We start from the raw sequence: 26,183 nt of genomic DNA, 5'->3' as shown, positions 1-26,183 counted from the left end.
CCATGGACACAGGACCCGCTTTGAGGCGTCATCAAATTTCAAAATGATTAAAATTATTTACAATACTTTAAGACAAAACAACTATTGACAAAAGACAAAACAACTAACAATTAGTATATATCCTATCTTAATTTAAAATAATTCTACAACTGTATTTATTTATTTTTTTAAGAACCAGGGTTCCCACTTTCTTGTAAAACCTATATATAAGTTTATAAATGTTTGATTCCTAGACGTAGGAAAGTCATTTAAATGAAGAAGAAAAAAATAGTAACACTTTATTGTAGGGTCTCTTAACTAGTTGCTTATTAGCATGGATATTACTAGAATATTAGCCATTTATTAGTAGTAATTAAGCGCATATTAATGATTTATTCTACATCCCTAATCCTACCCAATACCTAAACTTAACAACTACCTTACTAACTATTAATAAGCAGCAAATTAGGAATTTATTGAGGGATAAGTCGTAGTTAATAGTGACCCTATTCTAAAGTGTTACCAAAAAATCTATATTCTCAATACATCAACATAAAACAGATTTTTCTGGTTATGCCAAGCTGTAAAATATTTTATCGGCCTTAATCCTCATCCAGTAAACCATGATCAACTGGAAAAGTCATAGGACCTTTGAATATTGCTGTGACCAATGGTGCCTTTGAGTCAAAACTGTTGAGAATCACCTTAAAGCAATCTATTCAGCTGGGGGAAGTGACATCACTGGCTTATTACTTACGGTAAATAAACCCTAACTATGTGAATGGTAGGTACATTTAAAATTATTTTATCTACACAACAAGTCTAAGTTTTAGAAGAGGAAGTTGATAACTTTTAGTTTCAGGTTTAGTGATTCATAGCTCTTCTAGGTTTAGTTCTTCCTGTTGGTGTGTGTGCTTGAAATCTATGATGGGTTTGGCTAATCTCTATGGTAATCTAGTCATGACTGTGCTCATTTTAAGACATTTACTAAATGTCAAGCACATGACTGCTCTAAGGACAACAATAATAAATTTACCTCTGATGGCCTCTGAAAGTGCGTAGACACAAATATAATAGGCCTCCTTTAGACATCATGAAGTGAGGAATTGATTTGAGAATTGGATCTCCTCAGTGGCTTCACATCATTCACAGTGTCCCAGAGGGGAAGGAGGGACTTCTGTGTTTTTAAAAAAAATCTTTTTGATTTAACAACACCGTGACCGTCTGTTTTAATATGTTGTGCTGATGCTTCACATCCAAAGTTAGTTCGAGCATTGAAGAACTCATACCATCTGAGATTATTCTAGTCATGTCATCACCGTTATGCATTCTGTCTAAAAATGACAACCTCTCTGTGTCTTTCTGCGGTTCTGGCTTTCTAGCTACATACCAGCTTGGTGCTGCGCAGAGTCTTTTGGATAACGCGGCCTGGATCCTGCAAGGAGCTCCGAGGGTCTATGGCGCATCTGCTGGTTCCCTCGTCGCTGCAGCGGTCGTCTGTGGCGCCAATCTAGGTAATCTGAGAACTTTCTATTGATAACTTTCATTGACTGACTAGGATTTAGTATTTTACTTACTGTAAAGGTTGTAGGTTTAAAACCCACCTCAACAGGACCAGGTTGGTACTGGGTTTACAGTTTTTTTCAACTGCTTACACAAAATCTTTATTTGTCACACAGTTTCTGAAACACCAGAACCACACACCAAATCTGCAAAACCATACACTAATTCTCAGCCTTTGACTCAGTTTTCTGCAAAACACAACACATAACTCTCTATGTAACACACAAAAATCTAACAGGAATTATCTTGATTCCTTTTTCGAAAACAACCTATCAAAATGGCACACTAATTCATCAGTGCCTCACACTAACTCCTCACATGTGCAAACACTCATTGCTTTACTAAACACCAGTCAAGCTTTAGAATAGGCCTATAAATACACATCAACTACACATGGTTGGTGTATTTCATTTCTTTCGTTTTGTGTAATACTGTATTCACAACCACAAATGCTTACAGTAAAAAAAGTTTGGTTTCAATCTTGTTTACCGTGAATTTTTCAACAACTCTCTGCCAATTACTTTCAATCTCGTACAGAAATGTACTGTACAGGAGCTCATGAAAGAAGCGCTTTAGGTTTTGAATAACTGTGTATATGATATATCCAAAAAATATTATGGCAAAGGTGTTTGCAATATAAGACAACTGTTTGCTTTTGAGATGTCTTTGTGATATTTTGAATGCAGTGCTTCATTTTGCGAGAGATGTTGAGGCATTTTGTATTTTGTGTGTGCAATTATTGGATTTGTGTGAAAACCTTTGAAAAAAAAAAAAGAGTTGAAAAAAAAAACTGTAATGTGCTGTAAGTCACTTGGATAAAAGAATAATTGCTTATAAATCTGTCAGTAGTCATTAAATCCACCCTTTCTTCTCATAGGACGCATTCGAGACCAGCTTTTGGAGTTTGCGCGATTTACCAAACAGCATCCGCTCGGTCTTCTCAGTCCCACGGTGGATATTTTCCGGTGGCTGGAGGTCACACTGCAGCGCTGTCTGCCTGATAACGCACACACTCTCGCCAGAGGCCGTCTGCACATCTCCATGACTCGCATCTCTGATGGAAAAAATGTCATCGTGTCAGAATTTAATTCCAGCAATGAACTTATTAATGTAAGCATTATGATTGATTAAATCTTCATTCAGAGTAACATTTTATACAGCAACAAAGCAGCACTAATAAATCATTTGCAATCTATTTAATTCATAGTTTATAAACTGTAGTCGCTACATTGTTAATATATTAAAAGGTTATGTACAAACAGTTATCTACAAATTATTATTGTTTAATTAGCACAAATGCAAAGAGTCAGATGTTTTATTTTCTGATGTGCAGTATTTAAACCAGTAGAAAAGGAGTTGTTAATGATTCATTAGAAGTAAATAGTGCTCACTTTAGATTAGGTCATGGAAAATACTAAAATAAACATAATAACCTACGTTATTAAAGAATGTTCATTTTTATCTATGAAATCAGATTTTCTAAAAAAAATTCTGAAAACATGCAGCCCTTCTTTTCAGGAAAGAGGAATACAATTCATGACTTGAGCTTATTTGTTGATGACGAAATTGTGTTCTCTCTATGACTCTGTAATATAGGTCGAACTCTGTTTTTCTTTCTCTTTCACTTTTTCTTTAAATGGCCTCGTTCCGTCCTTTACAAGGCACTTTTGTGTAGCTGTTTTGTCCCTGTTTATTCTGGCGTGATCCCACCGCAGTATAAAGGTGAGGTGAGTAAAAGTGTAAGTGCCTAAAAGCTACAGAAATACACTAAACCAACAGTCAGCCCAGAATAAGCTACAAATACAACACCCCTGTATATTCCCAGCACTATATGGATGGAGGTTTCACAAACATCCAACCCTTCGAGGATTCCTCTCCCACCCTCACCATCTCGCCGTTTGCTGGAAACATGGACATCTGTCCGTCCGATACCTCCACCATCCTGTGCGATGCCATCATCCAGCAGCTCTCCTTCCAGTGCTCCGTCACCAACTTCATCAGGCTGGTAGATGCCTTGTTCCCTCGGGACTGGAGGGTGAGATCTGTAACACAGGCACTTCTATGGTGCTTTTTTTCTTTTCAGAGTAAACACAACGCTGAACACCTGGATAGAGACAAAGAGCTTGAACATTGTGTCACTTTTTTTTTGGCCCATTAAAAAAAATGCTATTATTTCACTCAGAAATTGCTAATACATTTAACAAATAATTACAAAGAAACAGTAGGTACTACATTCAATTAAACGTGAAAAGGGTGAAGTAGTATTTCCTCAAATATAAACTGTATTTATTGTTGATTGTCAGATTTTGAAGAGGGCTTTCTACAGTGGATACCAAGATACTGTATACTTCCTGCAGCAGAGCAGTGAGTTTTTTTTTTTCATTTTTTTTTACTAACATTATTATTATTAATTTACATTTAAAATTGAAATATTCACAGGTATGTGTACACTTACTTTTTTGCATTTTTAAGAGTGATACATAAAATGTCAACGTATGGAGGACTAAAACATACTGTAAACCCTCTCATGTAAACAATTGTAAAGATGCACAAATTCTTGTGAATCTTTCGCCGTCTTTGATTGGAAATGTTCAGACTCCATGAAATTGAACAGAGGAGTCACTAATATTTCTAAAGTTGTTCACATGTAAAGGGTTTACATTTTAGAAGCTGTTCGTACATTGATATTATACATATTAGAATTCAAACAAAGTAAAAAGTATGTGCAAGAACTATTTCTATATATATGTATATAGGTGCATTTCAATAAATTAGAATGTCGTGGAAAAGTTCATTTATTTCATTAATTATCCCCGTATTATTTAGTAAATATCCCGGGCGCCACAGCATTGGCTGCCCACTGCTCCGGGTATATGTTCAATGTGTATACTTGAATGGGTTAAATGCAGAGCACAAATCCAGAGTATGGGTCCCCATACTTGGCCACACATCACTTCCCCTTTCCCCTTTTTAATTCAACTCAAATTGTGAAACTCATTTATTAAATAAATTCAATGCACACAGACTGAAGTAGTTTAAGTCTTTGGTTATTTTAAGTGTGATGATTTAGGCTCACATTTAACAAAAACCCACCAATTCACAACAAATTCACAACAATCTCAAATTAGGGGGAAGTCGTGGCCTAATGGTTAGAGAGTTGGACTCATAATCCAAAGGTTGCGGGTTCGAGTCTTGGGCCGGCAGGGATTGTAGGTTGGGGGAGTGAATGTCCAGCACTCTCTCCACCCTCAATACCACGACTGAGGTGCCCTTGAGCAAGGCACCGAACCCCCAACTGCTCCCCGGGCGCCGCAGCATGGCTGCCCACTGCTCCGCGTGTGTGTTCACTGCTGTGTGTGTGTGTTCACTGCTGTGTGTGTGCACGTTCGATGGGTTAAATGCAGAGCACGAATTCCGAGTATGGGTCACCATACTTGGCAGTATGTCACTTCACTTCATTAGACAAATTAGAATACTTCATAAGACCAATAATAATAATAAAAAATGTTAGTGAATTGTTAGCCTTCTGGAAAGTATGTTCATTTACTGTATGTGTACTCAATACTTGGTAGGGTCTCCTTTTGCTTTAATTGCTGCCTGAATTCGGCGTGGCATGGAGGTGATCAGTTTGTTGCACTGCTGAGGTGGTATGGAAGCCCAGGTTGCTTTGATAGCGGCCTTCAGATCATCTGCTTTGTTGGGTCTGGTGTCTCTCATCTTCCTCTTGACAATACCCCATAGATTCTCTATGGGGTTCAGGTCAGGCGAGTTTGCTGGCCAATCAAGCACAGTAACACTTTAGCTACCAATCAAGCACAGTAACACTTTGGTACCTTTGGCTGTGTGGGCAGGTGCCAAGTCCTGCTGGAAAATGAAATCAACATCTCCATAAAGCTTGTCAGCAGAAGGAAGCATGAAGTGCTCTAAAATTTCCTGGTAGATGGCTGCCTTGACTGTGGACTTCAGAAAACACAGTGGACCAACACCAGCAGATGACATGGCAGCCCAAATCATCACTGACTGTGGAAACTTCACACTGGACTTCAAGCAACATGGATTCTGTGCCTCCACTCTTCCTCCAGACTCTGGGACCTTGATTTCCAAATTAAATGCAAAATTTACTTTCATCTGAAAAGAGGACTTTGGACCACTGGGCAACAGTCCAGTTCTTTTTCTCCACAGCCCAGGTAAGACACTTCTGACGTTGTCTCTGGTTCAGAAGTGGCTTGGTAGCCCTTTTCCTGAAGACGTCTGAGCGTGGTGACTCTTGATGCACTGACTCCAGCTTCAGTCCACTCCTTGTGAAGCTCTCACAAGTGTTTGAATCAGCTTTGCTTGACAGTATTCTCAAGCTTGCGGTCATCCCTGTTGCTTGTGCACCTTTTCCTACCCAATTTCTTTCTTCCAGTCAACTTTGCATTCAATATGCTTTGATACAGCACTCTGTGAACAGCCACACCTTTCAGTAATGACTCTCTGTGACTTACCCTCTTTGTGGAGGGCGTCAATGTTCGTCTTCTGGATCATTGCCAAGTCAGCAGTCTTCTCCATTATTGTTGCTTCAAAGAACAAGAGATACCCGGAATATATACTGTAGGGATGATCATTAATTGAAACTCAAATGTAAATATTCTAATATTTTGAGATACTGATTTTTACTTTCATGAGCTGTAAGTTCTAATCATCAAAATTAAAACAAAACAAACTTTTGAAATGTTTTACTTTACATGCAATGAATCTAAAATATATGAAAGTTTCACTTTTTGAAATAACTTACAAGAAAAAATGAACTTTTTCACGACATTCTAATTCATTGAGATGTGCCTGTATATACATACAAAAATGCTATCATTCAAAAATGTTGGGGTCTGTAAGATTTCCATTCACTCATTCATTTGTTGGTTGGTTGGAAAGAAATTAAGTACTTTTGTTGTAGGCATGGATTATCAAAAGTATAAAATGCTAAAAAAAAAAAAAAAGCTGTTCTTTTGAACTTATTCGTCTGATAATTTCTCAAATATATATATATATATATATATATATATATATATATATATTAAGCAGTGCAACTGTTTTTAACATTGATAATAGTAATTGTTTGTTGAGCAGAAAATCAGCATATTATAATGATTTCTGAAGGATCATGTGACAATAATGATGCTGAAAATTCAGCTTTGATCACAGCAATAAGTTACATTTTATAATATACATTCAAATAGAAAACAGTTACTTTAAATTGTTGTAATATTTAACTATATTATTTTATTCTTCATCAAAGTAATGCCGTATTTGTGAGTATAGGAGACTTCTTTAAAACACACAAAACTAATTATTTCCAACCCCAAACTTGAATGGTGTGGTACCTATGAACACTACTGACATCGCATTGTTTAGACAAATATAAAATATTATAATATGAGAGACCTTTCTGAATGTAAATGTAAAAGTTGCACAGGCAGTTTTTGTCTGTTGCTATATTGTGTATTATAGTCCAGTCAGCATTTAGAAGTAAGGTTTTAGTTCTGTCCGTTTGCTTTAACCGGCACTGTCATTAACACTATCTTTCACACCTCGACAGATGCATTGCCGCTGTATCCTCAACGGAGAAAGGAGTCTGATGCGTCTGATGATTCGGTGAGCTCAGATCACTGGATGCTGACACAGACTGATCGTGCAGAGGAAGAGGAATCCCATCAAAACTGCCCTGAACAAACTGCCGTCAATGGGGTTTGTTCATCCGCGAGTCCATCCCGTCAAGAGCCGACAGTACATAAGAACTCACCAGTAGAGGTTCAGGAAGGTACTGTAGAGTCCTGATTCCATTTCTGATATTGGAGGATTCAATACAGAAGTGAAACAGTTTTCTATTCTCTGTTTTAGTGCTGCTGTGTAATATTGTGGGGCAGCTGGAGATTGTGAGTAATTCGAACGTCACTTTACCTCAGCGGACCCTCTCATATCTGCTCTTAATGTTCACACTGCCAATCTGGAGTGCCACGACCTTATGGGACAGGTACTGATCTAATTATAGTTTATTTCGGAAAATGTGACCCTGGACCACAAAACCAGTCATAAGGGTACATTTTTCAAAATTGAGATTTATATGTCGCCTGAAAGCTGAATAAATAAGCTCTCTGTTGATGTATGCTTTGTTATGACAGGACAATATTTGGCCGAGAAAATCTGGACTCTTGAGGGTGCAAAAAAATCTAAATATTGAGAAAATCGCCTTTAAAGTTGTCCAAATGAAGTTCTTAGCAATGCATATTATTTAGGGCTGCAACAACTAATCGATAAAATCGATTATTATCGATTATGAAAATCATCGACAACGATTCTCATTATCGATTAATCGGGTCTGCCCACAGTGTACGTCCAACTTCAGCTGGTTAGTCAAATTACGGCACTGAATAATGCATTTCTATGGACAAAATGCATCTAAAAATAGTGGAGGAAACAGAATGAGATTCTGCCGGAGAAGCACGTGATCCAAGCTGCCCAAAACATGATAATTCTTTATTTTAAGCTTTAAGTTAATGCATAACAGTAATGGCTTGCCCTGTCAGGCGCTTTGACAGATGCGTGTGCGTCCTCAGCGCAAAAACGTTCAGTTTACGGTCATATCCTTATCTATAAATGCCACATTCACGCGAGCATTTCCATTTTTGCATAAAGGTCCGTCCTGACAGTCTGTGTTAAGTTTAAAATACCGAATGAGCGCCGGCGCGGCGGGCGCGCGCACGCGCGTCAGACGGACAGAACACAGTAGAGAGGGAGACAATTAATAGGCTTTTCAGCGCAAACATATCCATTGTGCTGAATTATCTGTTGTTGAAAGTTAATTTAAGGTTTAAAATCAATTAAAATATTTTATGAGAGTAGGAACTTTAAAGGGATAACAGCGTGTAATTGTCTGTCTGAATATAAACATGAGACGCTCCATAACGGCCTTTTACAGGATAAAGAAATGACGAGGTGACTGTGATCAAAGTAGTTCCTGCAGAACATTACTCTTACCTGTTGGTTAACACTGAGTTTGTGTTTTTATTCCTCTTTATTATTATCTTTATTATTTTAATTTTTAATAGAGGTTTAAACTATATTCAATTTTTACAATGCTTAACAAATTTATGTAAGTTTAACAATGTGTTTATGTAAGGTTTGTGCCACTGCTGCTCTAAAGTAACAGTATTGGTGATAGCCAAAATCATTTTTCGGCTTTCTGTACTGGTTAGTACTCCAATATGTGTAAGCTCTTTAGTAACAGTAGTAGGCTATTTTTAATGCTATAATATCATTATTGCTGTTATCTATGAAAGAAAACCAGAGCACTTATTTTTTCTTGTATTTTTTATTTGAGTATTTTTTTTCCGCGATACCCAATTGCAGTCAAAAAGTACATAAACAATACCAGCAAGAATGCAAGCTGTTATGAGGCCATTTTTTATTATTATGTCTAATAAATGACAATAACATTTTTAAATTTAAACAAATTTTTGACAAATTTCTAAAATATGTTTTCTCTTTATTATGATAAGTGGTCTAATAAATTAAGCACTGTATGTTTTCATAGCATTCAGTTGTCACGTTTGTTTGAAGGACATTGGGCAGAATGTGGAATAGTGTTTTTTTTGGTCAATATTTTTTTAATCCGATTAATCGATTAATCGAACGAATAATCGGCCAACTAATCGATTATCAAAATAATCGTTAGTTGCAGCCCTAATATTATTAATCAAAAATTAAGTTTTGATATATTAACAGTAGGAAATTTACAAAATATCTTCATGGAACATGAACTTAATGCCCTAATGATTTTTGGCAGTAAAGAGAAATCAATAATTTTGACCCATACGATATATTTTTGGTTATTGCTACAAATATACCCCAGTGACTTGTGACTGGTTTTGTGGTCCAGGGTCAGAAATGTTTAGTGATGCACCGAAAATATTCAGCTGATAGTGAATTTTCAGTTTTGACTGAAACAGAAAATAGACTTACTTTTAATATGAAACAAAGTCACAGCTTTCAAATTCTTAAAATTTAAAATTTCATTACATAATTTAAACAATTAACGTGTGGTGCATGAACCGATAATTTCTTCATTTGTAGTTCTATCACAAAATAAACATGAATGAAAATCAGAAGGTGTTAAAAGATACAGTACATCTTTCTGAAATGTATCATGTCTCACGTAATCACTCAGTGAGTGTTTTTTAATCACGGAACACGTCAATGAAACAGCTCGTAAACAATATGTCACATAATGTTGGTTTACCTCAGGAACTCCATTCAGTGCCCATCAGCTTGTTGGTTATCGCCACAGATGGTAATAAGTACATGTACAAATTTACATCTTTGTTTTAATTCTTACTTAACCTGTCTTCAATTTTTAATGTGAATAGATCTGTCATGAAAACAAGTTTATTACACCCACCTTTTATATGTTTATATTTATTGGGTAATACTTTATTTTTAAGGACCAGTTCTGGTAACACTTTATTTTAAGGTGTCCTTGTTACACATTACATGTACTCACCATTATAATAACAATAATAAATTATGCCTAACTACATGCAAGTAACCCTAAGCCAAACTCTAATCCTAAGCCTAGCCATATAGTAAGTATACATGGAGTTAATTAATATTACGCAGTACTTAAATGTATACATACACTGTAACAAGGACACCTTAAAGTGTAAACCAAATGTATTATTACTTATTAGGCAAATATTAATGGCTTATTCTGCATGGCCATATTTAAGATCCATTAATCCTCTCTCATACCTAATAACAACAACCTTACTAACTATTAATAAGCAGCAAATTATGAGTTTATTGAGGGAAAACAATCTTAGTTAATAGTGAATATGTGTTCCCTATTCTAGAGTGTTAAGGTTACTCCATTAATTGGAGTAGTAAAATAATTATATCCTAATTATAAAAACAGCCTTATGTGCAATTTGTATGTTTATACAACTCCATTTTTTGAGTATTCAGTATTAAATAAATTAAGTTTACTAAATTAATTAAAAAGATTAATTAAACAATTATTGGTTACACTTTATTTCGATAGTCCACTTTAGACATTCTACTAACTATAAGTAACTTTGTAACTACATGTCAACTTCATGTCAAATAATTTTCATTAATTTGCAACTACATGTCTACTAACTCTCAGTAGGGTAGGTTTAGGGTAAGTAGAATAAGTTGACATACTAAGTTTCTTAGTGAGTATGCTGTATGTTGTGGACCTATCAAAATAAAGTGTTAGAAGATATTAAGCAGACAGTCTACTAATACTCTAATGCTAGTTGACATGTAGTTGCAAAGTTACTTACTGTTAGTAGAATGTCTAAAGTGCACTATCGAAATAAAGCGTTACCCAATTATTTAATAAACATTGGTTTCAGTATAAAATCCATTTAGGTACATCACTAGTTTCCTTTAAATGCTTAAAAATGAAAATTAAAACATAGAGCCTAAAACAGGGGTGGCTGCAAACAGTAACATCTGTAAAAACTTTAATATTCTTAGAACTCTACTAAAATCTCTGGTCTTCCATAGAATCGTACATTTACAACCCGAATTCCGGAAATGTTGGGACATTTTTTTTTTTTATTTGAATAAAATGAAAACTAAAATACTTTCAAAATCACACGAGCCAATATTTTATTCACAATAGAACAGATAACATAACAAATATTTAAACTGCGAAATTGTATGCACAAAATGAGCTAATTTTAAAAAATGTGATGCATGCTACAGGTCTCAAAATAGTTGGGACGGGGTCATGTTTACCATGGTGTAGCATCTTTTCTTCTTTTCAAAAGAGTTTGAAGACGTCTGGGCATCGAGGTTATGAGTTTCTGGAGTTTTGGTGTTGGAATTTGGTTCCATTCTTGCCTGATATAGGTTTCCAGCTGCTGAAGAGTTTGTGGTCATCTTTGATGTATTTTTCGTTTAATGATGCGCCAAATGTTCTCTATAGGTGAAAGATCTGGACTGCAGGCAGGCCAATTCAGCACCCGGACTCTTCTACTACGAAGCCATGCTGTTGTAATAGCTGCAGTATGTGGTTTTGCATTGTCCTGCTGAAATACACGTCTTCTGGAGGGGAGCATATGTTGCTCTAAAACCTTTATATACCTTTCAGCATTCATAGTGCCTTCCAAAACATGCAAGCTACCCATACCGTATGCACTTATACACCCCCATACCATCAGAGATGCTGGCTTTTGAACTGAATGCTGATGACACGCTGGAAGGTCTCCCTCCACTTTAGCCCAGAGGACACAGCGACCATGATTTCCAACAAGAATGTCAAATGTGGACTCGTCTGACCATAGAACACTTTTCCAAAACACTTTTAAAATTAGCCTTGTCCCACAGGACACAACGACGCTTCTGGACCATGTTCACATATGACTTCCTTTTTGCATGATAGAGCTTTAGCTGGCATCTGCAGATGGCACGGTGGACTGTGTTTACCGACAGTGGTTTCTGGAAGTATTCCTGGGCCCATTTAGTAATGTCAATGACAGAATCATGCCGATGAGTGATGCAGTGTCGTTCGAGGGCCCGAAGACCACATGCATCCAACAAAGGTCTTCTGCCTTTTCCCTTATGCACAGAGATTTCTCCAGTTTCTCTGAATCATTTGATGATGTTATGCACTGTAGATGAGGAGATTTGCAAAGCCTTTGCAATTTTATGTTGAGGAACGTTGTTTTTAAAGTATTCCACAATCTTTTTACGCACTCTTTCACAGATTGGAGAGCCTCTGTCCATCTTTACTTCTGAGAGACTCTGCCTCTCTAAGACATCCCTTTTATAGCTAATCATGTTACAGACCTGATGTCAATTAAACTTAATTAGTTGCTAGATGTTCTCCCAGCTGAATCTTTTAAAAAAAACCTTGCTGCCCCAGTGCTAACTTTTTTGAGACCTGCAGCAGGCATTAAATTTGAAATGAGCTCATTTAGTGCATAAAAGTGTAAAATGTCTCTGTTTAAACATTTATGTTCTCTATGTTCTATTTTGAACAAAATATTGGCTCATGTGATTTGAAAGTCTTTTAGTTTTCATTTTATTCACATTTAAAAAATGTCCCAACATTTCCGGAATTCTGGTTGTAGATCATGACAACCACAGATAAAACCACACCTGGCACCTCACTACCATGGCAAAAAAAAAATATATATATATAACAATATGGTTTCTGTGGTATCTAGAATGGCTTCATGGTATTTAGGCTAGAAACTCATTTATTTAGTACAAATACAAATGCACAAAACAGCTAGCTCATAACAAAAATGTCTGTACTTTGGCTCGTTCATTATACTCCCTTAATACATGACTACAATAATATTTTAATAAAATTGTAAATATGTATGTATTAAATATGTAAATTTAATACATAGCAGAAATGAAGGGGGACGGTTCTTTGCAAAGGGTCAATTGCCCCGCGTGCTGGACTTTGGACACCCCTGACCTAAAAGGTTATTTTAAAAGGCAACATTCCTATGCTGCTCATAAGCACTTGTGATTTGTTGTTTTGCAGGTATCAGAAATGGATCACTGACACTATGACTGTGGCATACTGGCTCTGGCATGGTATTAAACTCTTCATGATTTTTATTCTCAAAATTGTACTGTCTTCTACAAGGAAAGCCTTTGGAGATATGTAAGTACACATTTTTTCTGCTGTTAATTGTTAATGCTACCGTTGTGGAAGTTTGAAAATCATAACTGTCTTCTGTCTTTTGCAAAGGATGCTGAGTCTGATCAGTATCATACCTGCGCAAGTTCACAATGAGCAGCATAGACGCAAAGAGCTGTCTGAGAGACACATGGCCTCCTCTAATTTGAATGGGCACGTCTCCGCTGTTATCCCGCCGAGTCTCTCCATGGCACAGACCCTCCCAAACCTCTACACCCTCCTGTTTTCACTAGAGACAGAGAGCAAATGGAGAAGACGCAAGATAGAGGTGCAACACACATTACAGCAACACGTGGCCGATGTGAAAAGAAATTAAAAGCATGCAAGAAATGCAAGATGGTAATGTTACTCATCACAGAATGAAGCTGATACTGTATATTATTCTGTGCTTCTTCAGATTGAAAGTTTCATTGTTTTAATGCAAAGTACTGAATACTAATACGACTAGCAATGCTCTAGATTATTAATGTCATTTTCTTTGTAAAGACCTATGAAATTTGGTAATGTTTTATAAGCCCATATTTTTGCTGGTGAACTAAAAGACAACTAAAATATTGTAGAGGATATAAGAGAAAAAATAAAGGATTTTACTAAATGTATTTTAGGGCTGTCTAATTTAACATATTAAAATGTTACTATTTTATATTTTTACTAACATTAGTATTTTTTAAACGTACACATTTACCAGGTTTTATAATAGTACTATTTCATTCTATTATTTATATCAAAAGTATAGTAAAAAAAAAAAAAAAAAAAAAACACAGATCTGCATATAGTTTTGTGGAAAAAATGAAAATACATCTATAAATATCAATCGCAGTTACACTGTCAACTTTTCCAGTTTTAACATTTTGCTAATATTATGAAAATAACATAGCCACTTGTTTGTTTTGTTTGCGGAGTTTTCTGAATGTCCACCAAAAGGCATGAAAATCTTTTTTTTTATTATTAAACTAGCATCCATTATAATCATTAAAACCATAATGATTTGTGTCAAAGAACATTTCATATATATATATATATGCATGCTTTTGCATTTATTTATCTTGAATATATTGGACACCTGTGTTGTATTGCCACTATTACAGCTGACTATTAATTAGGTGGTTAGGTGGTTAGATCACAGGACTCTTCTTTCATCAAGCTCTGACTTCAAACTCCAGGAATCAGTTGAGATCGATTAGCAATGGTTCTCAATGCAGAATGTGTTAATACATGATGCACTGAAATGTCAAGGGTGGCTAATACCATTCCAGACGCCACTGCTGCCTTTCACATCCATGAACAAATGCTGCCATTATTTCATGGCAACTATTTATAAAGACATTACCTCTCCAAAAGAAACCAAATGTGGTTTTACTAAATGATTTTAGCACAATGGCACAAAACAGAGCATATCGAAACATGGGCCTCAATCAAGCAGTCGTATGATACATCTGCCACCATCAGAACAAACATCTACTGACGCCACCTCCTCAGTTAAAACCCACGACAAATTACCTTTTATAAATGCCATAATATGCAAGGAGATGCTCAACCTGATACAGCCAAATAACACATGATAGTTGTGATCCATATCTTACATTTTATACCCAAGTGTAATGTTGTTTAGCGTAAATATCATTTCTGAAATGAGGTTACACCATGAGATAAATGTTCAGTTTTCCGTGGTTTAGCCTAAATGTCATACATAGAGCAAAATATCTCCAATGTACACTACAGATCAGAAGTTTGGGGTCAGTATGATTTTTTTAAAATGTTTTGGAAGAAGTATTTTATATTTACCAAGGCTGCATTTATTTGATTAACAACACAGTAAAAACAGTAATATTTTGAAATGTTATTACATTAATTTTAAAATAAGCAGTCATTAGTCCACTCTTAAATATCACATTATCATTCAGAAATCATTAGAATATGGTAATTTGGCGTAACAAAAACATTTGTTATTCACAGTTTTGGTATCAGGTTCAACCTTGTTGTATTTTTTACAGTCTGTCATTGTATAAAGCTTACAGTATAAACAAACTACTAAATTTGGCTTACTCACAAAAAGCTGCTACAAATATGTCAATGTCAAATGTCAAATATGTTAACTCTATTGCACTTTTTTCTTTTTCTTTCGTTTTTTGACTTCACATTCAGTCTGTATCACTTGTACTCTGTTCTTCCAAATCTTCAGGCACCTACCAGGAAATGAAAAACATGATATGTGATCAAACCACTTACAATACGCCATTTAAAACCATCTACAAGAAACAGGAAACAAAATCAGGAAACTTAATAACTAACCTAATAACTAAAAGTTGGATTTATAATGAAAAACCTTACATTTCAAAACTACAAACTTCCTCCTCAGTGGAAAAATAAGCATCTATTGAAAGTAAGCTACAAACACAACCCAAAGCTTCTGTAAAATGTTCCTGTCACAGACATAACATGCTTTAACAAAAATGCATGGCCACTTTTACACATTAACCCATTTGGTGAACAGAAACTTGGCCCAGTCACTGTGCTTTAATTAACCATAACCCATTAAGAGCATATTTGTGTACGTACACATATGTTGTGAATTAGTAATCCACACAATTATTAGTGAATGAGACCCAAGATCCATGTTTGTGCAACACATTTCAGTGTAAATTGTTTCATGAATCTGTCACAAAATGATGCAGACTTTGCAAACAGACTGTAATTGAAGATCAGGATGGTTAAAAACTATATTGGGCACATCAGCACTCAGTTTCTCAGTTTACATACAAAAAAAAATGGACTATTTAAGTCTAGGGACCAGAGGGGGTGGAAAATCTGAGAATTTTTGGTCATGACAATTATAACTAACATTATAAGTGAAGCTAAGGTAAAAGTTAATAATAAAAAAAATGCATTATGAACCTTTTTATTGACTTGCGTAAAAAAAACAAATCTTTGGGTTTTAAGAGCTCAGACTCAAAAAGAAAAACGTGTGCATTTTAGTAACATACACCAACAAACAACTGTGGTCTGTTACTTTACTTCCAACAATTACCAACAATTTTTTTCTGCCTGATCTGTTCTTACCTGTCTGTGGGCCGCACACATTTGTGTGAAGGAATCCTGAAGGTACTGGTAACCAAACCCCATGATTCGACCGACTGTCTGGCTGCACAATCCAGCCACTTTGGCAGTAAAGTCCAGGGTGAAGGCGAGTCTGATCAGCTCTGGAGAGGCGTCTGTGGTCTGGGGAAGAGGACTGGGGATCTGGGCTATGTAGCGATCAGCGAGCTGCTGGAAGGAGCTGTAAGACAGTTTCTGGAGGAAGTCTTGGACACTCTTGTTCCTGCTTATCTAGAAAGAAAATTAAATAGAAGGGCATTTATTGCTGTTTTATTTATGGCTGTTTATGTGAATTCAGGTCATTTTTTTTCTTCATAATTTAATACATGTGGCAAAAAAATAGGCTGTGTTGTACCTAAAACAGCAATGTAAGAATGTTTGCTGCCTGAATGGATAATTATTCATCAATATGCATAATAGAAATAAAATTGAATGACCACAGAATACTGTGACTGACTACTCACAATAAAGTATCCTAAAAAGCCATGTAATAAAATGTGATAATTAAAGGAGTCCTATTATGCTCTTTTACAAAGTCTTGATTTTGTTTTGGGGGTGTACTAAAACATGCTGGTTCGAAAATCGCATTATTTTTCACATAATTTACATTATTACAATACCTTTCTCCCCAGCCTTACACAAACAACTCGATTAGTTCCGGGTTTGATGAAGGCCCGCCTTCCGAAAAACTAAATGTGTTGTGATTGGTTAGCTGTCCCAGTGCGTTGTGATTGGTAAACAGCTTAGACGGTGTTTAAGTATTGCCCCGCCCCTTGCCAGAACAGCAAGTTCGTCAATATTGCCATATCAGTTCAGAACTCGAGAATATTGAACAAGAGGATCGTGCAGAATCTTCGCATGCACGGACATTGCAAGACATATTAAAGTGGTAATGTTATAGTTGTTGTTTTATTGGGGGCTAAATCACGTTTCAGATGGGATGTCAACAACAGCTTAAAAATAACTGCATTGACTATGTATTATGTTTATTGTTCGTTAATTCTAACATTATAACATGAATTGCACTGAAACTGTTATACAGATGAATTTATTTATACCATAGTCCCACAGACTTACACTATTTGTGGCCGCATATATATGCAAATTGAATGTCTACCAGCAGGAGGCGCTGTTGGAGCGGGAGAGATCGAGCTTTCCCCGGTAACGCTGTACACAAAACAGCGCTCCGCTCACAAACACTGCTTTAGCAGACATTATATGCAATATTACATGAAAATGACATCCAAAATGTTCTGAAAATAGTTGGTTTCCATCAGAAATACAGTGATATAAAAACACCCGCACTGGGTTTCGATTTTGTGCAGTGCTCCTCAGCCCCCAGCCATTCAAATTTATGTAGGCGGGATTTACAATTTGTGATGTCATAAATACAGGAAAACAACTTTGTAGTCCAAACGAGCCGTTCACTGTAGTTCTTGAAAAGGGATTTTTTAAAAAAAAAACTAAATATCTCCCTTTGGAGTGGACTTTGAGATTTGTAACTTTGTAGATCGTTTTATGCCCAAACATACACACTGACTAAAATGCAAAAAGTGAAAAAGCATAATAGGACCCCTTTAAATGATTATTTTCTTAAAATTGATTTCGCATACATTAGATAACAGTCAAATGACTGAAAATTATGTCAAAGGAATAATTAAACATTTTAATTATAATTCTTAAAATCAAACGAATCAGGGTTAAAATGCTTACTTTTTGATCAATAATATCTCCATGTTGCTTCAGCAGGCTGATAATCCTCTCTGTAGTGTCATCACCTGGGGAGACACGTGTGTACATTTGCAATTTGCAATATGAAGCTTAAATTTAAATAAGCTTTGAAAAGTAAATAAATAAAGCGAGATCCCCCAGAATATTTTGTGGAATTTATTGTGCATGTAAACATTTCCTGCTAGCCAGATTTCATGAGATGGTCCTCACTGCAGAACACAAGATCCAGGGCGCGTGGTTGGATCTAGATCCAACTCCTCCCACCTTACATTTACCTAAACCTACCTGTCTCCACCCCCTGATCCCTAAACCCACCCATCCCCACCCCTAAACCTACCCATCTCCACCCCCTAGATGTGGATCCAACCCCATCCCCTAGATCTGGTGTTCTGCGGTGAGGGGCTACTGGATTTCATGGAGAGGGTCACCTGAAGAGCTGCAGCCTCCTACAGAAGCAGCAGAGGGCAGTGGATCACAATCTTCTTTTGGACTGAACTGAATCTCCTTCACAATCAACTCCAGTTCTTCTGACACCTTCTCAAAGTATGTATTACCAGAGTCCACGCTCACTACAAACAGAGGAAAGATTCACATATATAGTTGTTTGGACCAACAATACATTAACATTTAAGTGTACAGGCCTGTTCACACAAACACAGAAGTTGGTGGATGAGAGAGCTCAACGAGCTGCAAAAGAAAGAACACGTGCAAATTAAGAAAACATCTTCATAAATTTGCAACACACTGTAAATACAACACAAACAAAAACAGAAACGTGCTGAAAATAGACCCAGATCACATCGGAAACGATTAAGCGAACCGCAAAGTGATGAACGTGGCTGGGACATGCTTGCTCTGAAAGGTGAGATTCTTACGATTATTTAGCTTTTTTTGGGGGATATTATTAGCCTAAATAAGCTGATGAAATACACAATTAATGTAACTGTGAAAGGCTGCTGGCTAACATACTTTTACAACTTCCCTTAAAAAATTAGCCATGGTTTTACTATTAAAATTAATTAATACATTTATTATATAAAAATAAAAAATGGTTGCTATAGTTAAACCATGGTAACCACAAATTAACCATGGTTTTGCTACACTAACCATAGTTTAACCATGGTATTTGTGTTACTGTGGTTATACAAATGGTAATCAATGCCTAAAATAGAAATAACAACACATAATTATTACTACACTTTACACATAAAGATTGGTTCTACGCAGTCAATCCGTTTTGCAGTTCTTTAAACTGTTGTATTCAAATTAATCGGAAAAAATCACCCAGCCTTATAAAACCATGGTTAATTTTTGTTTTGTTGGGAGTAATTTTGGCATTGTTGGGGTCCTCCCGTTGTGGTCTGTGCTATTTGCACCACATTTTTGTATTTGCATTTGCTGTGAGTATTTGCACATGTGCTGTCAAACTGATGAAGATATTTTCTTAATTTGCAGGTGCCTTTTCTATTTGCATGTGTTTTCTGAAGTTGCAGCGCACTGAGCTCTCTCAAACACCGTACAGTTTTCTCATCTCATACATTAACATTTCCGTGTACAGGCCTGTCCACGCCAACACAGGAGTCTCAAAAAATGGCAAATTTCTCATGTGATCTGTCTGTTCAGACCAGTGTGTAAAAATGACATATGGTATGGGCAGAATGAAAATGCAAATTCACTCCCTGGGAGTAGGTGGTGGTTACAGAAAAGTGGAAATACCCCAGTACACAAAGCGCAGCACTTCCATTTCTCACACCCACTTGTCACAAAGAAGAAAGGAAGTCAAACATTATTTACATGTTCAGATTTTTGTAATTACTATTATGTTTTCAGACTACACCAAATATAACAGAACAGAGACAAGAGAGCCGGTTCCAGATTCTTCCTCTACTATTCACTATAGTGATGATCATGGGTCGATTCATTCATTGTGCCAGTCACGTGACAAATTAATGAAAGACTCAGAAGGTGAAATGATGATTTGTTTTTCTCAAAATGTATCTTTGCCACATTAAAATGAGTTCTAATTTGGAATATGATCAAAGATTGTATATAAGAGCATGTCCAGGGAACTTGGTTCCAGCAGCGACTCTGTCGTTCCAAACCGATAAGACTTTGGTAGCGATTCTTCAAAAATGTATTCATTTGACTCCTTCATTACATTTTCTGGTTACCTGGACATTTAGTGGAGGGACAGAATCCTCTCAGCTTTCATTAAAAGTATCTTGATTTGGGTTTTGTAGATTAACCAAAGTCTTATGGGTTTAAAACAGCATGAAGGTGAGTAAATAATGACAGAATTTTCATTTTTGGGTTAACTAACCCTTTAAAAGTGACATCTCGCTCTTCTACAAATCTTCACATGGTATGAATTCACAGGTCTGAGTTCATCAGACCTGACCTTTAGAGCTCAGTGAAATTTGAATGAGCTTACGTTTCTTACATTTCCACATTCACTCAATGGTCAGTTAATGGAATGAAAGGTGTCTCTATTCAAACTAAATGTTTATCAAACAATATTCAGTACCAAACATTAGTCTTGGTGTGAACAGAACTTTACTTGCTTCCTAAATGTCACTTAAGATAAGTTAACTTAAGCCAGAATAATGGCCTGTTCACACCAAAAATGATAACTACAAAGATAGATAACTATAACTTTAATTATATTAATATTCACACCAACGCACAATAACGTTCTGTTTACTATGAGCTTGTGTTGCCTTTTTGTTTTCTGCGGCTTTATATATGCTAGCTCTTTAAAAACATCTAGTTTCTGATTGGCTGTCAATGCTTCTATTGTTCATTAGTTAGAAAAAATCGTTCTAAAGTGATTCTAACGATATAGTTCCTCTGTGTCATTATCATTATAGCTGTAATGTGGGCTTTCCTACTCTCAGAATTAATTAAAGAATTAAAGCTCATTAAATTATTCACTCGTTAAAACTTTGTAGTTAGCGTTATAGTCATCATCCTTGGTGTGAACGGGTACTTAAGTAGCATACAGACTGTCATCAGTGGCAGAACTTTGAATTTGCAAAACAAGTTCACTTGTTTTTATTCACAGGGCTATTAAAACTATCTGGCCTGTCAACTTCAAGACTTACCATCTGAGAGTCCCTCCACACCTCCAGGAACAAGAGAGGAGTCCTTTTGTAATGGCTCTCTTTTCTCATCATTTTGATTGCTAAAGAAGATCCTTCTCAGAGAGTGTTTTTTCCTCACAGTCTCACTGTGGCCAGGTGAGCCTTTATGAGACGAGCGAAGCCCCCGTTCTATTGTATATTGCCCAGAGTCTGTTTCTGTAACTCGTTCATCTTTCACTTTGGGCTCAGTCTTCTTCTTAGAGAAGAGGTGGAGAAAGCCTCTGAAGAATGATTTGGTTCTGCTTGGTGCTTTGAGGCTCTTACGCCTCGTAACAAGTTCTTGTGCCGTGCATTCAGGGCACTCGCTGGTCTTCAGAAGCCTCTCTACTCTCAAACGGTGGGTGGAGGTGTCACTGGATGCCCGTCTGGATTGCCTTCCTGGTTTAAGCCATTTGAGTTTATTTAGCTGATGTTTCCTGCATCCTTCATTCAGGCTGAGGCTCCGCTTGACGTATGTCTCTAACAGACATTTAGCACACTTCTGATCCGACAACAGCAGCTGAGAGTTACGAGAAGCAAGCTTGGACATCTTTGTACTCTGCAGCCACAATGTCTGTAAAATAAAACATTATGAGTAATACTGTTAAAACTAAGCTTTATTTTACAGTACGTCCACTTACACAGAAAGCACTACATGGGGTAGAGTTAGGTTTACTGTAATTACTATAATAAGTAGTGTGTACATGAGGAACAGGACTGTAAATCATTATCTGTTAAAACGGAAGTTTAGTATAGAGATCATGGCTGTGTCTCTAAACCTAGTCAGCTTCCTACTTCAAAAGGTATTTTCGACATCATAATCCACGGTTATGATTTTTAAAAATGCTTGTCTAAGTCGGTTTGGAGACACAGCCTTCGGAATCTCCCATTGTTTGAACACATAAACACATTACATTTATAGACTCTCTTCTAACTCGTTTCGTGTCCTGTTTATCAGACGTGTCGCTACAGTGTTACTTCAGTAGAGCTGAATTAAACCTCACCTTTATGGATGTAGACCACCTTTGGGTGTAGAGATCGAATAGCGTTATTGTAAGTGAAACTTCACATTATAAAAGTAGAAGAAGTAACAGAAAAACTTCCCTGCGGTTCATGATTGTGAGAGAATCACGCGACTTCATGACCCGCCCACCTCATGAATAATTATTAACCTCATGAATAATTATTACACGATTGTAGCAGCAGATGAATATAGAACTGAAACTGGATATGAATGTAGTGGTAGATCTGATATATATATATATATATATTTTTTTTTGTATACATTAAAAAACAACAATTAGCACACTACATATGTGCCACGTGATAGCAGACTCTCCACATGATGGCGCTATTCATTCAAATTTAATTTTATTTGCATTCTGAACAGAAAAGCCTCACATGGTTTTCTCTCCTGTTGCCTGGACATAAATGCATCTTTGTTTACCTGTATTTGATTATTGAGAAAGTTCAGTTGTTGTTTTTTTACATCCTCAATGAAAATAAAGTTATTTGCATTGCAAAAACCATGTGGGATGTGTTATCACATTGAGGAAGTCGTGGCCTAATGGTTAGAGCGTCTGACTTGTAATCCAAAGGTTGCGGGTTCGAGTCTCGGGCCGGCAGGGATTGTAGGTGGGGGGAGTGAATGTCCAGCGCTCTCTCCACCCTCAATACCACGACTGAGGTGCCCTTGAGCTCCCCGGGCGCCGCAGCATAAATGGCTGCCCACTGCTCCGGGTGTGTGTTCACGGTGTGTGTGTGTGTGTGTTCACTGCTGTGTGTGTGTGTTCACGGTGTGTGTGTGTTCACTGCTGTGTGTGTGCACGTTGGATGGGTTAAATGCAGAGCACGAATTCCGAGTATGGGTCACCATACTTGGCTGAATGTCACTTCACTTCACTTCACTTCTACCCACGTTTTCATATGAAGCTTCCCTAATTTATCTCTACAACATGTCTTATGTGAAATATTTGGTTATTTCATTCTCTTTATGCTTAAGATAAACAAGCATCTCCATCATCACAGACTCTAGAAGTGTCCGTGAACTCAGTATCACAGTGTCTGCTTCAAAATCCTCTCTAAAACTAATGGTAAATAATCAATCAATATTTGCAGTGCAATCGGGCCTATTCATCAGACAAGGCTCGGTTAGTTCCTGACCATCCTTTAAATTGACAAACTGTCGGACACCTTATTTACTTATTCCGTTCCATTCAGATAACATCAAAACACTTGACAACTCGATGACTGTAGAGGCCTATCACAGCAGAATTCAATCTGGCTGGCGAAACATAACCTGTGCTTACAAAGACTGTGGTAGAGCAGATATTCAACTTAAATTCCCTTAAGAGACCGTACGCAAGTCAAAATAGGGCTTATCATGAGATCCTGTGTCTTTTTGGCATCTTTCAAGCAGATATAGGTCAGGAAACACCATGTTACCTCTAAGTCACCCAAGTGAATAATTCACATTAGTTCAACTCAACTCCAGTGGTTTAATTATTCAGAAGTAGGTTAACACTAATGTTAGATTTGCTTGATTTTGTTCCGCCAGGGAGCTAAAGGGGACATCCTGCCTTCTGTATTTAAGTCAATAAACAATAGCATGCATAAATCTAATCGACAATTGATCATGAGAACAGTAGTTTTCCTTAAACAGATCATACAGAGCATTAATGGGTTATTGTGATTATAATTCACTTAAGTGAATTGAATGTAATGTTTTTGGACACTTAAAGGAATAGTGCACCCAAAAATAAAAATCTGTGGACAATTTACTCACCCTTTGGCCATCCAAGCTGTAGATGAGTTTGTTTCTTCGTAGCAACAGATTCGGAGAAATGTAGCATTGCATCACTTGCTCACCAGTGGATCCTCTGCAGTGAATGGGTGCCGTCAGAATGAGAGTCCAAACAGCTGATAAAACATCACAATAATCCTCAAGAAATCCACACCATACCAGTCCATCAATTAACATCTTGTGAAGTGAAAGTGTTTCTAAGAAACAAATGTTTTTAACCAACTTTAAACCATCACAGATATTATGGCCAAAATATGAGTTCTTCTGCTGTCATCCTCTCACATCAAAACCCACCCACATATTTGTTTAGGACTGTTTTAGACTGTTTTCTCTTGTAAACAGTGCTTGATCTGTGCATATTTCTCTCCTGATTCAGATGAGATGACTTTTTCATTGGAGGAAACATTATTACGGATTATAGACTTGTATTTTAGCCTGAAGAAACACTCTGAAATATCATCATGATGCATTTGTTTCTTACAAATGCTTCACAAGACGTTAATTGATGGACTGGAGTCATGTGAATTACTTGGATTACTGTTTGGACTCTCATTCTGACGGCATCCATTCACTGGCAGTACATTATAAAAGACAATAGAAATAATTATGAAATGACATATAAAGTTGTACTTCAGTCCTACTTAAGTGGCTCAAAAAGCATTTAATATAGGCTTAAACTATAATACACTGAAAAAAAATGATTCATTGAATTTACAATTTTTTTTAAGGTAACTGGTTGCAATCAATTTATTTTAGCTGCATTTAAATAAACAAATTTAGTTGACTAACTTTCAACATTTTTAAAATGTAGCTCAAATACATTGTTTGCAACCACTTACCTACATTAATCATTTTTTTTCAGTGCACAACAATACACTAATTGTTGTGCAATGAAAAGAAAAATTCATTGAATTTACTAAAAAAATGTTAAGGCAAGTGGTTGCAAACAATTTATTTTAGCTACATTTAAATAAACTAATTTAGTTGACTAACTTTCAATTTTTTTTTCAATTTAGCTAATAAATTGTTTGGAACCACTTACCTTAAAACAATTTATAAAATTCAATGAACATTTTTTTTTCAGTGCACAACAATTAGTATATTAAGTGTATAAGTATATTATTTCCGTAATAAGTATGCATAAATGCATTTCTTTTTCACAAGTCATCCGGGTATCTTTTGCCTACTGTTTTATGAACACTAAGAATTCAGGTATACTCTTCTAGGGAATCTATGGGCAATCTATCTTAGTTGGCATTATAATTTAGGGATATTATTTTTGTCTATAATTGAATATAATGATGCATGCTTAGGTTTGGACTGAGTTTGGGTTTGTGTGGCATGAGGTTGGCGTCTCCCGTGCTGTTGTTAGGAAGGCAGAGATGACAATAGAAAGCTATTGAACTGTACTGATTGGGCAGGTGTGAAAAATAGGGCAGATTAAGAAAACATGGAGCGAAGGAGAAAGACAGATAACCTTTAGAATGATGAATGGCGCATCTGGGGCTGCAGACACAGTGGAAACAGATGGACGGAAACACACACACACACACACAGACATACAGTTAGAAGAGCAAAACACATGGGCGGTTGTCATGTGAAGAATGAGTGACAAAGTGAAGAGCTATAAAATGTTAAGCAGCCAAAGCTCGTGACCGTCTCTGTCCTCAGATGGTTAATAATACATGAGAACAGGTAAGCAGAAGTGAAGAATGAAAAAGACTGACTTCACTCTGTGTTCATACTGTCATGTGAGACTGTGCTTGGAATAGCATACTTGCTATTTCTGTAGTATGCATAGTGCACTGAACTTAGAAACAATTTTCACTCAGAAATTGTTAGTAAATTTTACAAATAATTAAGTATCACACTGAATTAAATGTGGAATTTTGAAGTAAAGACAAGCAGTATTTTTTAAATATGCTCCAATAATCTTTTTGCAATGTACTGTATACTCTTCAAATTTTCTGTACGCATGGAATACTGGAAATGTGAGGCATACACTGGAGCACACTTCACAGGTAATGTATCCCAGAATGCAATGCATCAATATAAATAACATCAAAGTAATATTTAATATATTTGTTATATATCTTTCTTGGGTGTTTTAAAATGCACAGTGTACCTGTATAGGATCACTGGGCTTTCTGACTTGCAGACACAGTCTGTG

At 36.4% G+C, this 26,183-nt stretch overlaps 2 protein-coding genes across 2 annotated transcripts; one reads left to right on the top strand and one right to left on the bottom strand.

The window, feature by feature from the left end:
* Nucleotides 1-1,243: 1,243 nt before the first annotated feature.
* Nucleotides 1,244-14,001, top strand: LOC306860398 (1-acylglycerol-3-phosphate O-acyltransferase Pnpla3-like). Its single transcript, XM_079402072.1, has 9 exons — nucleotides 1,244-1,493; nucleotides 2,420-2,652; nucleotides 3,204-3,269; nucleotides 3,368-3,577; nucleotides 3,846-3,906; nucleotides 7,121-7,342; nucleotides 7,423-7,555; nucleotides 13,106-13,228; nucleotides 13,316-14,001. Exons 1-9 carry the CDS (start codon nucleotides 1,289-1,291, stop codon nucleotides 13,578-13,580), a joined length of 1,518 nt encoding a protein of 505 aa, XP_079258198.1. The 5' UTR covers nucleotides 1,244-1,288; the 3' UTR covers nucleotides 13,581-14,001.
* A 597-nt stretch (nucleotides 14,002-14,598) lies between these two features.
* On the bottom strand, nucleotides 14,599-22,368 carry LOC306860399 (uncharacterized protein). Its single transcript, XM_079402073.1, has 6 exons — nucleotides 22,215-22,368; nucleotides 21,193-21,784; nucleotides 18,520-18,660; nucleotides 18,074-18,138; nucleotides 16,325-16,591; nucleotides 14,599-15,450 (listed from the first exon to the last, which is right to left on the bottom strand). The coding sequence occupies exons 2-6, from the start codon at nucleotides 21,758-21,760 to the stop codon at nucleotides 15,406-15,408; spliced, it is 1,086 nt and encodes a 361-aa protein (XP_079258199.1). The 5' UTR covers nucleotides 21,761-21,784; nucleotides 22,215-22,368; the 3' UTR covers nucleotides 14,599-15,405.
* Nucleotides 22,369-26,183: the final 3,815 nt, after the last annotated feature.

The sequence above is a fragment of the Barbus barbus genome (genome assembly GCF_936440315.1).
Source record: "Barbus barbus genome assembly, chromosome: 41".
Classification (NCBI taxonomy): Eukaryota; Metazoa; Chordata; class Actinopteri; order Cypriniformes; family Cyprinidae; genus Barbus; species Barbus barbus.
The sequence above is the reverse complement of the archived record's forward strand: the minus strand, read 5'-3'. Positions and strand labels throughout refer to the sequence as shown.

Excerpts from the sequence above, each read along its gene's own strand:
- LOC306860398 (XM_079402072.1), top strand. The coding sequence starts at position 1,289 with ATGTCATCACCGTTATGCATTCTGTCTAAAAATGACAACCTCTCTGTG. Across the intron at positions 3,907-7,120 it reads ATACTTCCTGCAGCAGAGCA|ATGCATTGCCGCTGTATCCT; the intron begins GTGAGTTTTTTT and ends ACACCTCGACAG. Across the intron at positions 7,556-13,105 it reads GCCACGACCTTATGGGACAG|GTATCAGAAATGGATCACTG; the intron begins GTACTGATCTAA and ends GTTGTTTTGCAG.
- LOC306860399 (XM_079402073.1), bottom strand. The coding sequence starts at position 21,760 with ATGTCCAAGCTTGCTTCTCGTAACTCTCAGCTGCTGTTGTCGGATCAG. Across the intron at positions 18,661-21,192 it reads TGTGGAGGGACTCTCAGATG|TGAGCGTGGACTCTGGTAAT; the intron begins GTAAGTCTTGAA and ends CTCTGTTTGTAG. Across the intron at positions 16,592-18,073 it reads GAGATATTATTGATCAAAAA|ATAAGCAGGAACAAGAGTGT; the intron begins GTAAGCATTTTA and ends TTTTCTTTCTAG.